At 38.7% G+C, this 14,628-nt stretch overlaps 1 protein-coding gene across 5 annotated transcripts in view; it reads right to left on the bottom strand.

The window, feature by feature from the left end:
* Window positions 1–14,628, bottom strand: part of KLHL5 (kelch like family member 5) — a 92,832-nt gene that overhangs the window by 41,123 nt on the left and 37,081 nt on the right. For all 5 annotated transcript variants that reach the window (XM_045998078.1, XM_045998075.1, XM_045998076.1 and 2 more), the window contains 3 exons: window positions 12,797–12,933; window positions 11,924–12,120; window positions 9,247–9,459 (listed from right to left, as the gene is read on the bottom strand). In XM_045998078.1, the coding sequence (XP_045854034.1) occupies window positions 9,247–9,459; window positions 11,924–12,120; window positions 12,797–12,933 (547 nt within the window). The remainder of the gene's footprint in view (window positions 1–9,246; window positions 9,460–11,923; window positions 12,121–12,796; window positions 12,934–14,628) is intronic.

The following is a 14,628-nucleotide window of genomic DNA, read 5'->3' on the forward strand; positions in this document are numbered from 1 at the left end:
CCCAGGCACCTGAGCTGAGGAATATTTTAATTTCCTTCAAGGCAGATGGCCAATTCTGTACCAGCACCGTTTATTAAACAATCTCCTCCATTTCCAAGTGAATCAAACCTTGGTTATATTATTCTCATAAATACACCTCAGGATATATGAGATCTGTTTTCTGACTCTTCTTTTCTATCAACTTTTTGTCTATTCTTATTCTAATACCACATTTTTTTAGTGTCTTGATAGCATATTCTGGTTTTAAAAAAGATTTGTCAGAGAGAGTGAGAGAACGAGCACAAGCAGGGAGAGCAGCAGGCAGAGCGAGAAGCAGACTCCCCGTTGAGCAAGGAGCCCAGTGTAAGACTCGATCCCAGAATCTTGGTACCATGACGTGACCTGAAGGCAGATGCTTAACCAATTGAGCCACCCAGGCATCCCAGAATATTCTGATTTTTTAATAGAAATCTACCCTTACTGTTCATTTTCATAGATTTCTTGGCTATTTTTGAATCTTTAGTTCGCATACAAAATAAAGATAAATTTATCTAATTCCCCTTCACCAACTTGATCCTATTGGAATGTTAATATGAACTGCATTATTGGAAGAATTTACATTTTATGATATTAAGTTTTTTCAGGAAGTCTTTCTATTTATTGTATACCTTTTTCATATAGGTGATATGCCTCTTTTTAAATTAAATATACACATTTAATACAGATATTATACATTTATTATTTTGTTGCTGTTGGAAATGGATCTTTATTTTCCTTTTGCATATATTTTACTGGAGAGAAAAATCTTTTGATTATTGTGTACTTATAATCTACTATTTTACTATACTCCCTTATAAAACTATAGTTATTAGGCACACAATCTTAATCACAACCAAACAGGGACAGTAGACAACTCTTTCTAATGTTTATGTCAATTGCTTCATTTTTATTTTATTATTACAATTGCTGTAACATTCAAAGCAATGGTAAATAATTAGGATGATACAGAGTACCTGTTTCTGGTTTGAACTGATATGGTTTTAGTGTCCAACTAGGATGAAAGCTGCTATAGCATTTAATAACCCATCTTTATTATATTTGGGCTCTTTTCTTTTCTCCCTATTTTACTTCAGAGTTTTAAAACTAAGAATGGTGAAAAAAACATTTTTCCCAAATGCCTTTTATACACCTCGTGATATGATCACATGGCTTTTTTTCCTTTAAGTTACTGATATAATAATTATCTCGACAGATTTCTTGATAATCATTCTTCCTGGAAAAAAAAAGTTCCTGGTCATAGTGAACCATTCTTTTTTTTTATTTATTTTTTTATTTTTTAAAGATTTTATTTATTTGACAGAGAGAGATCACAAGTAGATAGAGAGGCAGGCAGAGAGAGAGAGAGAGGGAAGCAGGCTCCCTGCTGAGCAGAGAGCCCGACATGGGACTCGATCCCAGGACCCCGGGATCATGACCTGAGCCGAAGGCAGCGGCTTAAGCCACTGAGCCACCCAGGTGCCCTGAACCATTCTTTTGATACATTGAAGGATCCTATTTGATAATATAAGGTATATTTTACATATCATCCAATTCGCCATTTGAAGTATACAATTCATTTGTTTTTAGCAAATTCGCCAAGTTGTGCAACCATTACCATAAAAAGCTTTGGGACACTTTCATCAGCCCACCTAGATCTCACGTGCAGTTTGCTGTCTGATCTCTGTTCCCATCTCCTGTCCCATGGGCTTATCTGTCTCTACAGATTCATTAGCCTTTTTTTTTTTGATGTTTCCTATAAAGTCATACAACATGTGGTCTTTTGTGTCTTGCTTTTTTCCTTTAGTGTGTTTTATGAGGTTCATCCATGTGTACATGTATCAGTACTTCAGTACCTACAGTACCCAGGACCCATTTCTCTTATAAAATGTTTTTTTGTTGTAGTTGGCACACAGGTTCCATTAGTTTCAGGTGTACGAGATAGTGATTCGACAATTACAGGTTATGCTATGCTTGCCACGAGTGGACACACACCATCTGTCACTGTACAACACTATTACAACAACACTGACTATATTCCCTACGCCGTCACGTATGCTTCTTCACTCACGATTTATTTATCCCATTCCGCAAGCCTGTCTCTCCCACTCCCCTTCATCCATTTTGCCCATCCCTCACCCCACTGCTCTGGCAACCACCAGTCTGTTCTCTGTGCTTATGGCTGTTTCTTTTTGTTTTGTTTTTAGACTCAATATGTAAGTTAAATCAACGGTATTTGTCTTTTTCTGTCTGACTTCTTTCACTTAGCATAATACCTTTTAGGACTATCCATGTTGGCACAAATGGCAAGATCTCATCCATTTTTATGGCTGAATAATATTCCTGTGTGTGTGTGTGTATGTGTGTGTGTGTACACCACATATTCTTTATCCACTCATTACTGATGGAGACACGGGTTGCATCCTTATCTTAGTTATTGTAAGCAATGCTGCAAGAAAAACAGGTGTATGTATCTTTTTGAATCAGTGTTGGTTTTCTTTGGGTAAATACCCAGTAGTGGAATTATTGGATCATATGGTACTTCTATTTTTAATGTTTTGAAGAACCTCCATACTATTTCCCACAGCGGCTATGCCAAGTTATATTCCCACAATGCACAAGGGTTCCTTACAAATTCATTTCTTTTTATTGCTAAATAATATTCCTTTTATGGATACACCACATTTGGTCTATCTGTTCACAGTTGATGGACACAGATTATTTCCAGGTTTTGGCTGTTACGAATAAAGCTGCTAAGAACATTTGCATGCAAGTCTTTATGTCGATAAATGTTTTCACTTCTCTTGGGTAGATACCTAGAAATAGAATTGCTGGGTCATATGGTAAATACATGTTAACTTTTTAAGCAACTGCCAAACTGTTTCCCAAGTAGCTGCATCGTTTAATGTTCCCACCGGCAACATATGAGGGTTCCTGTTCCCCCACATTCTCAAGAACAATTGTTATGATCTCCTTCTATTTTAGCCATTTGAATGAGTGGGGAATGCAGTTTTATTTGGCAAATGCAAATGAGTAATAATTTTGAGAATATGTTCACATTTTGACAATGGAAGAGTCTCTAAACAAAAGTCACTGTAAAAAAAGGGTTTGTGGGGGCGCCTGGGTGGCTCAGTGGGTTAAAGCCTCTGCCTTCGGCTCAGGTCATGATCCCAGGGTCCTGGGATCGAGCCCCGCATCGGGCTCTCTGCTCAGCAGGGAGCCTACTTCCTCCTCTCTGCCTGCCTCTCTGCCTAGTTGTGATTTCTCTCTGTCAAATAAATATTTAAAAAAGAAAGAAAGAAAGAAAGAAAGGGTTTGTGGCATTTGGAAACTAAGAGCACTATGCTAACAGCAAAAAGGCCAAATTAAGACATAAGTCTCAGGACCTATGCCAGAGTATAAATTATGATATTAATTATTCCATATTTTTTCTGTGCACACAAAGTATAGTTATACTTGTTACAGAAACCGTAACTGAATAATGCACTGAGTTGGCTCATTACAATTGATCTTAATGTTTATATTACTTCCATTATATATAATTACTTTAGTCCTTTCTAAATAAAAATAAATGTGAAAAATTATAGAAACTAAAGTCTTGGGAGACTTAATAGTTATTGCAATTTGAAGTAAAATAGATTCTTTTTTTAAAAAAATTTTATTTATTTGAGAGAGAGAGAGAGATTAAGAGAATGAGTGGGAGGAGGAGCAGAAGGAGAAACAGACTCCCCGGTGAGCAGGAGCCTGATGGAGGACTCGATCCCAGGAGCCCGGGATCCTGACCTGAGCCAAAGGCTCAGCCTTTGATTAACTGACTGAGCCACCCAGGCACCCTGAAGTAAAGGATATTCTTAAACATGTTAACAGTCTCTATATATTATGAATAAATGAGATTAATCATAATTAAGTAGAGAGATGATAGTAATAGAAGGGAATATAAAGCCATTAATCCATATCAGATTAATCAAATAGAAAGTACCAGAAATAATTCAGAAAATCATTCAGAAGGCAATGAAAGAGAACTAAAAATTATAGACTCTTGAATACTCTGCCTTTTAGGTGAACACTGTATGTCTTCTCTGCCATTAGATAATGACAAATTACTTAAATGAAGGCATTTAGAAAAAAGAAGAAACATTTTCAATGTGTACATTTTTACCTTCACTCACATACGTAATCTCCATATGACTATTTCTCTAAAACTGCCCCCTCCAATACTACTTAAAGTAAAAGAATGTGGGGGCACCTGGGTGGCTCAGTGGGTTAAGCCGCTGCCTTCGGCTCAGGTCATGATCTCAGGGTCCTGGGATCGAGTCCCGCATCGGGTTCTCTGCTCAGCAGAGAGCCTGCTTCCCTCTCTCTCTCTCTCTCTCTGCCTGCCTCTCTGTCTACTTGTGATCTCTCTCTGTCAAATAAAAAAAAAAAAAATCTTTAAAAAGTAAAAGAATGTGAATAATTTCTGAATTCTATAGGCTTTAAAAACATTTTGGTATCAAAAACATGCACATTAAAAGAACAGTAAAGGTAAATCCTGGCTCATTTTATATTTTTGACTTTCCGTAGAAAACAGTAATGGGAATTGAGCACAAAATAGTGAAGACCAAGATACGTAAAATACAAGCTAACCACTGGGACCTTTAAGAATTTAGGTGGCAGGGTGCCTGGGTGACTCAGTGGCTTAAAGCCTCTGCTTTTGGCTCAGGTCCTGATCTCAGGGTCCTGGGACTCAGCCCCGAGTCGGGCTCTCTGCTCAGCAGGGATCCTGCTTCCCTCTCTTTCTGCCTGCGTCTCTGCCTACTTGTGATCTGTCTGTCAAATAAATAAAATCTTTATTTAAAAAAAAAAAAGAATTTAGGTGGCAAAATATTTTAAGTAATGTACATCTGTCCTATCCACATTTAACATTCGATCGAATAGTAAAGCCTGTAATGCATTCAAAGGTAAAACAAAAACCACAAACACGTATCTTCTGGATTATTCAGAGTAAAAAAAAAAAAAGCCACCACAACCAACCACACTAAATGATCAGTTAGTAGAGGATGATAATTACATATATTATTTCTCAGGCCTTTCAAGGATCTACTGTGGGAGACACTATAATAAATTTATTATATATTTAAGTTGCATCCTTTATAGCTTGACTGCATGGTGTTTCATATTAATAGAGAAGAGTAAAAGTTCACTGAGGAAGGAACTATTTCACAAAAGTGTATTCTTTTTACAATTTTTATTTATTATTTTTAAGAATTTTAACATTCAGTGTTATGTTAGTTTCAGGTGTACAATACAGTGATTTGACAATTCTGTACAGTACTCAGTGCTCATCATGACAATAAGTGTATTCCTAATCCCCTTCACCTACTTACAAATGTAAGTTCTTTAGGTAACCGGACCTGATGGCCAGTTCATATTAGTCACTTATTATTATTTTATACCCACTGGACAATTTAAATAATTGTCACATCTTCCTACCTTTTATAATAAAAATGTCCAGAATACAATCCAATGTTTTCTTGATGATTTGGATCTACTTCAACACTTCATCACTTGATAACTATCATTTTGCAAACTTGCCTTTCACTTTTAGCAAGGAAAGAAAAAAAAAACACTCCTACTAGTATCTCTAAGTGTCACAGTAGTGCAACATGGTATTATCTTTGCAGAAAAGAAAAACATGGCTCAGAGAGGTTAATTAACTTATTTGAATCATATAGGGAATGTGACATCGGTCACGTGACATCAGTTCCCACTACTCAAACTTGGGTGTGCTTCAAATCCACTTACAGGCACATTATTTTTTTTAAATTTCAGTTTATTTTTTCAGTGTTCAAGTTCACTGCACTTGCAGGCATATTAAACTTTTTTTTTAAAGATTTATTTATTTATTTGACAGAGAGAGATCACAAGTAGGCAGAGAGGCAGGCAGAAAGAGTGAGAGGGAAGCAGGCTCCCCGCCAAGCAGAGAGCCTGATGCGGGACTCGATCCCAGGACCCTGGGATCATGACCTGAGCCGAAGGTAGCAGCTTAAACCACTGAGCCACCCAGGTGCCCCACTTGCAGGCATATTAAAGCCCAATCTGCTAGGCCCCACCACCAGAGGCTCGGATCCTACAGCTGTAGAATCTGTATTTTAAATAACTTTCCAGGTGGTGCAAATCCTATAGTTGGGGACCACACTTCTAATCCAGGGGATCTTCTGTCCTTAACTGTCTTCTCTGTCATATCTGCTGCTGTTAGAATTTCCTCCTCCTTGAACGTGCAATCTTTTTTTTAAGAGCACCCGAGTTATTTAGGCAGGGTTAACTACCACTCATTACTACTACCCGTGGTGCCCTTGTGCTCTCTTTGGGCCATGTCATTCTCTTCCTTTTGGCTGTGACAACCTAAACAAGAAATTTTCAAAACTTCTTCCTAGGCTCAGAGAGGATTTAAGATACCAAGAAGCTCTGGACACATGATTCTTCCATTTTCTTCCCCTCTTGAAACCGAGCTCTTCCTCCTGTATTCTTTGCCTTATTTGACAGCACAAATCAGAATCATTCAGGATCCCTCTTTTTTGGGTACCCCACACCTTCCAATTGGTCATGACGGTGCATCACTTCTACGTCCTAAATAGCTCTTGAGCCTGGCAATTTCTCACTGCCCAAGAGTGCCTAATTCACTTGTCTGAATCCAACAGTCTTCCAAATGGATTTCTACTTGGACCGCGCCAATCCAATCTCCACAACGCAGAGAATCTTCCTAAATAAAAGGATAATTATGCTTAAAATCCCTGCTTAAAATCCTTTAGTGTTTCCTCACTGCTTTTGGGATAAAATGCAAACTCCTGGTGTCACTAGAGATTCTTTGTCTCTCCACACTGCCCATGTTTGCTACACTTGACCCAGGCAAGCTCTCTTCGAATTCCAGAGTATGACGTATTTGCTCAAGACTCTATAACCAGATAAAATCTCCTTTCTCTCCTGGGCTCTCATGGCCCCTCTGCTGGGTAGCTACTCAGGATGCAGACCAAGGGATACTTGAGAAAGTTCTCCCAGCTTCCCCACCATGAGCCCGGGCAGGCTACTCCAGTTACTTTCATGTCATGTTCTTATACCTATCACAGCCTTCCTCTCATTATATTGCCATCACAAATTTATTTTTTAATTTATTTCTTCCTGCACTTGATATACCTCCCCTGACCCAGCAATTTTACACAGAGTATGTTCAGGAGGCTGACTGGTTCAGTGAAAAAGGCAAAGAACTGAACTTGGGTTCAAGTTCTCCCTCTGTCTCTTATTAGCTCTCTGAGGTTAGCCAAGAAACAAAGGTAAATAAAACTGCAGTGCAGAAGGGGAGAAATTTAGACAATCACTTTTGGATCTTGAGTATATGGTTTTACTTTTCTGGTCTGTTACTTCCTTTGTACAACAGGGGTTAGGCTAAATGATCGCCTTTCAACTCTAAGATCTTATGGTTGTGATCATCAGCTGTCTCCTGGATAACAGAAATGCTGAGCATCTCTCGGAACCATGCAAATACAGTATCATAAATATTTGAAACTGCAGGACTGAAGTCAGTCATCACGTTACTTAATCGCACAGATTCTTTTCAGAGTCTACGAGGATTTTTCAGATTTTATTTGCTTTAACCTAGAAAAGGACAAGAAAGAAACTTCTGCCAAGTACCCGTAAAACGTGACCTTCTTCTTTAAATCTGATTTCAAGGGAAACATTTTACAGCATTATTCTTCCTGAATTGTCATCGGTTCACGCAGTTTCACTTCTATGAACTCACATAACATTCTACCTCTGAAGAGGACGTCTTTCTTCTAAAGCTCAGCACTACTCTTTGTCTCTGTAAGGTAGAGAATGCACAGTAGCTTCTGCTAACAACCACTGGAAATAATACATAATCCTCAAGATAAATACAAAGCAGATAAAATTTATGGCACTTGAACAATGAACATCTTCCCTGAGCAGTCACAGCTCATTCTTTCTTCACTTTCAAGGCCTCTTGCTCTATTCGAGGCTTCGAGCTAAGCAGCAGAGTTAATTATCCATCAGCAGTCTCCCTGAACCACTGGGATATGTTTCCCGACCCTCCATGGATGCCTGAAACCATAAATAGCACTGAACCCTATATAGACCATGTTTTTGTTCCCTCTACATACGTCCCTATGATCAAGTTTAAGTTAAAAGTCAGGCACAGTAAGAGAACAGCAGATAATAACAGGATAGTGAAGCTAATGGAAGTTACGAGAATGCAGTCTCTCTAAATATCTAATGGTACGGTATGCGCTTTCCTTCCTCTTGGGATGACCTGAGACGGTAAAAGGCCTACGGGATGAGATAAAGTGAGGCAAGTGACATAGGCCTGTGATGTATGCAAGGATCCTACTGACCTCCTGAAAAGAGGTCGGGAGGACCATCGGCTTCCTGACCTTGGCCGACCATGGGATAACGGACACCATGGAATAATGGACACCATGGAAGGCAAAACTGCAGAGAAGGGAGGACTGCTGTACAGCCCAGTTAGAACTGTACAAAGGGGAAATTATGCATGCAAATGTGTTCAGACTGACTGCTTGAATACACTAACCAGGCAGCTTTCAATTCTAAAACAATGCTGATAATCCTACCATGATTATTTGTAGCACGTTTGATGGTACAGAGCACTTTTCTCATCGTCGTAATAATCCTGTGAGATGGTCAAAGAGGGTATTATCTCCACCTGACAGATGAAGAGCCTGGGGTTTATGAATATGTCAAGACACAGAGTTTTAAGATGTCAGAGCTGGAACACTTACCATGCCTCAGTTTATAAATCACCAGAATCTAGCATTCAGTGGGTACTTAATAAACATGTAGCAAATGAATTAATCTAAATTAATTTAAATTTTCTGTCCACTGCTACTTTCACCCAAGGCTTTACTAATTCTTCAATTGCTAGGATAGGTTTGTAAACTGAATCAAATAAAATTACGAACACCTAAGCGATCACATTATAATGCAATTTAGGCAGCCAGAACTTCTGGGTCAAAAACACAAGCAGAAATATTTTCTAGTTAAGTATCTTTTCACTTACACACTTCATAGGATATGTAAAAGAACCTTATTTGGTAGAAGAGTCAAAGGGAAAAAAAGGAAAAAAACCTATAGACATGTAATATTAACATGGTTAGTATAAAATCAATACCCAAACGTTGTTTAAATTAAGATACTGATTTTAAATAATCAAAAACAGTTTACCTGCGGTGCAAGAAGAGGTAGCCTAATATAAGCCAGCAGTTTACTGAGATCTTTCCGTCTCTGTTCCAAATCATGACGGACCCAAGTAAGAAGAGCATTCAGTATTGTCTCCTCGTTAGGAATGTTCATGTCATCACTCGCCAAGAGCTTTGCGATTTCACTGGCTGGTAATAATACAAATTCCTGGTTTCGAATTACTTCCATGAAATGTTCCTAGAGGGGAAAAAATTGCACATTTCAACAATATTGCTCCTTCTGTCCATCAGTTTGTTTAAGAGAAAATAAACATTTTTGGATTAGATGCCAAAACAGTTTATAATTGAAAGCTTCCCTACAATAGCATTACCAGGAAAGAAGCACAGTATAAAATAACATTTAAGCTGCTATCATGTTGTTACACTGGAAGTCTCCATATCGGTAGAATTAAATTTTACCATTTGGTACATTTTATTTTTTTAAAAAGGTTTATTTATTTATTTGAGAGAGAGCGAGAGGGAGAACACGCGAGTAGGGGTAGGGGAAGTGGCAGAGGGAGAGGGAGTGAATCCTTAAGCAGACTCCGGGCTGAGCATAGAGCCTGATGTGGGGCTCGATCCCAGGACCCTGAGATCGTGACCTGAGCCAATATTGAGAACCGGTTGCTTAACTGACTGAGCCACGCAGGGGACTCTACCCTTTGCTACACTTTAAACATGGACCTGGGATTCTTAGGCTTTGCTTAACTCGAGATAGGGAATAGTTCTGGTAAGTCTTTCGAGAGGTAGAGGGTAGAAAAAATGCATGAGCCTCTGAGATGCAGGATAGTCTAACATCCAAGTTAGGTTACATTTGTGGTTGTAGAGGAATTTGGCTACATCCAGCCAGTTCCCTGGATGAGCTGGGAAGTTCTTTCTCTTATCCAGAAATGGCTGCCAGGTGGCTAGGTTTCCCAAGACCATCCTGGCTCACAGAAGCCTTCTCAGACTGCCCAGAGCAGACTACATATCCTTAGGGCTATTCTGCTCTGATTGGCCTTCAAGAGTGTTTTAATGTGGGGCGCCTGGGTGGCTCAGTGGATTAAGCCACTGCCTTCGGCTCAGGTCATGATCTCAGGGTTCTGAGATCGAACCCCACATTGGGCTCTCTGCTTAGCGGGGAGCCTGCTTCCTCCTCTCTCTCTGCCTGCCTCTCTGCCTACTTGTGATCTCTCTCTCTGTCAAATAAATAAATAAAAATCTTAAAAATAAAAATGAACAAGAAACATTCCTGAGAAGTGACGATACTGCAGGGGGGAGTATGAATCGTAAATGTCGCCCTTTGTTATGAGTGCTTTTGCTCACTCCCATCAATCCCTGTTGTGTTGAACAGAGTAAATCCATGCAGTGATGGTGACGATGTTAAGGAGATCATTTATTGATTGGATACGCTATGGGTCAATCACTATTTTAAGTGCTACACTCCCATGAACTCATTTAATCCTCGCAGTGAGCTTATGAAGTAGGTAGAATTATTCTTCCCAATAGTCATAAACCTCTGTCCTTGTAATTGTTCCAAAATTTCTATTTCGGTAGTGAAAGATTCCTAAAGTTTTTGTCAATCCCTTCATAGACAAACCAACTCCATGGAAGGATGGAGAAAGTAGACAAAACATCTTCTTCAGGTTGATAAAAATCAGTAATATGGTAACTAGTGTGTGTGAACGTTCATATTCTTTCTTCTCTTAGAATGTGTACTGGCCTAATTGCAGGAGACAAAGCAATAGTTCTTAGTCTTGGCCCAGATATGAAGGCTTAACAACACAGTGGGACAAGACGGTCATTCCTTAAAAATCCAAATATCCGGGGCGCCTGGGTAGCTCAGTGGGTTAAGCTGCTGCCTTCAGCTCAGGTCATGATCTCAGGGTCCTGGGATCGAGTCCCACATCGGGCTCTCTGCTCAGCAGAGAGCCTGCTTCCCTTCCTCTCTCTCTGCCTGCCTCTCTTGTGATTTCTCTCTGTCAAATAAATAAATAAAATCTTAAAAAAAAAAAAATCCAAATATCCTCCCTTCCCCAAATCCCTGTACTATGAAGACTGTGGGGCCTGGTCCTAACAATATGCCCTCAACATGTCCTTCCTTTCTTGCTGTCCTAGATCAGTCTGTATCCATTATCCTCCAGTGTCTGAACGAGAGCCTCCTCTGTAATTTATTTTGAGCACACGATTTGCTACAATTCATACCCACATTTTTCTACACAGCTAAAAATGCTTCTTACATATAATCAGATCTACCTTTAATAAAAAGCCATCTGTGCCATCATCTGTACTGCACCAATTACCCCCCACCCCATCGCAGTCACCAATTTCCATCTGTGAGTATGTGGGCAATTCTAAAATTCATCCAACTGCTACAGAGGAAAATATCGGGGAAATACTGCTTTAAAGAGCAGCAGATCTGAAAATCTTGATTAGAACAGTCCTAGGCCACTGCTCTGTTTCTTAGCAACTGTAATAACTTCAGGCTTGACTCACAGATCCAGGAGAAATAGGACCTGGTGTTTCCCCTTGTAACTGAACGACAATATCATGGAGTAGACCGTGAACCTGAACCTCAGGACCTGTGGCAGAGCCAGGGGAAAACAGCACCATGTAGGTAAGTCTGCAACAAGAAGCGATGAGGTAAAGAGCACATGCCTTTCTGCGTCTCAGGAAGTACATACCATGGTGTAATTGTGAGCCACTTTATGCAAATCTGTACAACCCTGGGCATCGGCAAAAGAACGGATTCCAAGACAGTTGGATGGGTGAAGCTGCTTCATTAAAAACTTACAGCAAGCTTCCACAACTTGTGAAAGCTGAAGGAGGCAAGCTGTAGACAGCAGGCACTCAATATTATCTTCTTTTAATTCAAGGCGGCCTGAATGATGAAGAGAAATTCCATTAACCACAGAACTGTATTAACTTTAATTTATAAAACAATCAGTGTTAACAGTAATAATTCTAAACAAGAGCTCCGTATATGAATTCTAGATGGTTTTAGATAGTCCAAAGAGAAAAAAGAAAAGTACTAACTATGAAAAAACCCTTTAGCTCTTTGTGACTTCTATTAAAATAAAAAATAAATGGCTTCTTTTCAGAATTTTTAAATGATACTTTAAGTAGCATACCTATTAAATATAATGCTCAAATTTTAAATGCAATAACTTAAAAACATTATATTATTCATCTAATTATTGTGCTTTTTTTGTAAAAAAAAAAGTAATTTTTTTTTTGTTAACATACAATGTATTATTTGCCCCACGGGTACAGGTCTGTGAGTCATCAGGCTTACACATTTCACAGCACTCACCATCATTACACATATACTAACAATTAAAAATACCAATCACAGGCTTCATTATGAACACCATTTTAAAGATTCTAATATAGAGATTTTAACCTTTTATAAAGGTATCATCAGCAGTGGTGATTCCAACAGCAGGATTCACTGTTAGCTGTGGCAGGCTTTCCTAAAAGCAGAAATCTGAAATCTCACAGTGCAACATAATTTTAAGATTATTATAATTTTAGATTTACATTTTCAGTTTTATTACCTGTATATGCATACTGAATCAAGGACCATAGTGAATTCGGTTCAACACCTTCCATTTTTATTTCTTCTTGTCTTGCTTCCCTGACATCATTAGTAAACATGGCAGCAAAATAATCTGAGACAGAGGAGAGCACCAATCTGAGAACATACCAGAAGAAAAAAAAAAAATCAGTGACCACATTAAAGTTGATGGTCATTAATAAATGCTGCTGCTTTCTCTCTCTCTTTCTTTCTTTTTTTTTTTTAATTTGTTACCCACAGAAAAGTGCGCAGTACCGGGAAATGCCTTTTAAATTTGACAAATTGCTTTATGCTCTAGCTCTTTCCTTAGAATAATAAATTACCATTATTGAACACTTTCTGCTGAGGTAAATGATTTACCCATTCATTACTCAAATATCACTTCATAACATTCAGACAAAAAGCTAAAGGCCACAGCATGAAACTGACTATATTAAAAAAAAAAGGAAAAAATATATAAAGGTTACTTTCTGTTTATCACTTTTGGAAATAACCTAAGTGCTTTTCTTTTTAAATTTAATTGTAGAAGTAGCAGATATATGGGAGAATTTGAGAATGGTTTCAGCACGTTGTTTTTATAACTTTAGTGATTTATTATTATTATTGTAATGCTCACATTTTATTATCAAATGATAAGATTTTGTTATAACACTACAAACTATTTTTGTAATAGTACATTATTGTATATTAGGTTCATCTCTGACCAGATTTTTGATAGCCAGATATGAACAAAAATAGGTTATAAATATGTATTTTGAAATGTGCATTTTTTTTATTTGACATCTTGGAGATCTACCGATGTCAGCACATTTATATTGATTTCACCTTATTTCTTTTTTTAAGAAATAGAAACAGATCATCACTGAAGGTTCCTCAGGGTTCTCCTCTGCTTTCATTCTCCTCTCCCCACCAGGAGTGCACAGCACTGTCCTAGGTTTGCCAGACAGCTCTCCCAAGTGCTGTGCCAAGTTAGACCCCCACAGAGAGAACATTTTCCCACAACAGCATCAGATGTTAAAGTTTCTGGCCATCGGCAAGGTGTTAAATGGGATCTCATTGTTGTTTTAATTTTCATTCCCCTGATTGCTAGTGAGACTGAAGATCTTTTCAAACGGTTATTAGCCATTCAGGTTTCTTCTTCTGAGAATTGCCCATTTATTCACTTACTAAAGACATTTACACCTAATAAGGACCGGGCACTTGAGTCATTGGTATAAATAAGAGATGAAAGATCCCTTCTCTCAGGGAGTCTTATATTCTGGAGGGAAGGGAGATAAACAATTAACAGCAGAAGTAAATTCTAGAGTACATTAAAGAGTGGGGACTGCTAAGAGAAAAAAGAAGGATAAGGGCAAATGGGGAGTAGGCAAGGAATTTAAATAAGTGGTCTGACTGGAAAGTGGCATTTGGGCAAAGAATTAGTCATACAGGTATGTGGGAACAGCATTTTGGCAGAAGGAACAGCCAGTGCAAAAACCCAAAGGCGGGAGCAGCAGGCCTGGCACATACGAGGATCATGGGGGCTGTGCAGCTCAAGTAAAGTACACAAGGACAGAACGTCAGAAGGCAATGGCCACCACATGGCCCACTGGGCTTTCACAGTGATATGAGGAGTCACTGAAAAGTTAGATCACAGGAGTGACTGGATCGGAGTTCCATTTTAAAGGATCCCTCAGGTAGCTGTGCTGCAAACAGAATGTAGTGGGAAAGAGTGAAAGCAGGGAGACCAGTTGGCAGTTTCTGGCACTGACTGAGATGGTGAGAATTTACACATGCATGGAAGGGAAGCTAATGAGCTCTGTTTTGGAAAAA

The sequence above is a fragment of the Meles meles genome, chromosome 2 (assembly GCF_922984935.1).
Source record: "Meles meles chromosome 2, mMelMel3.1 paternal haplotype, whole genome shotgun sequence".
NCBI lineage: Eukaryota > Metazoa > Chordata > Mammalia > Carnivora > Mustelidae > Meles > Meles meles.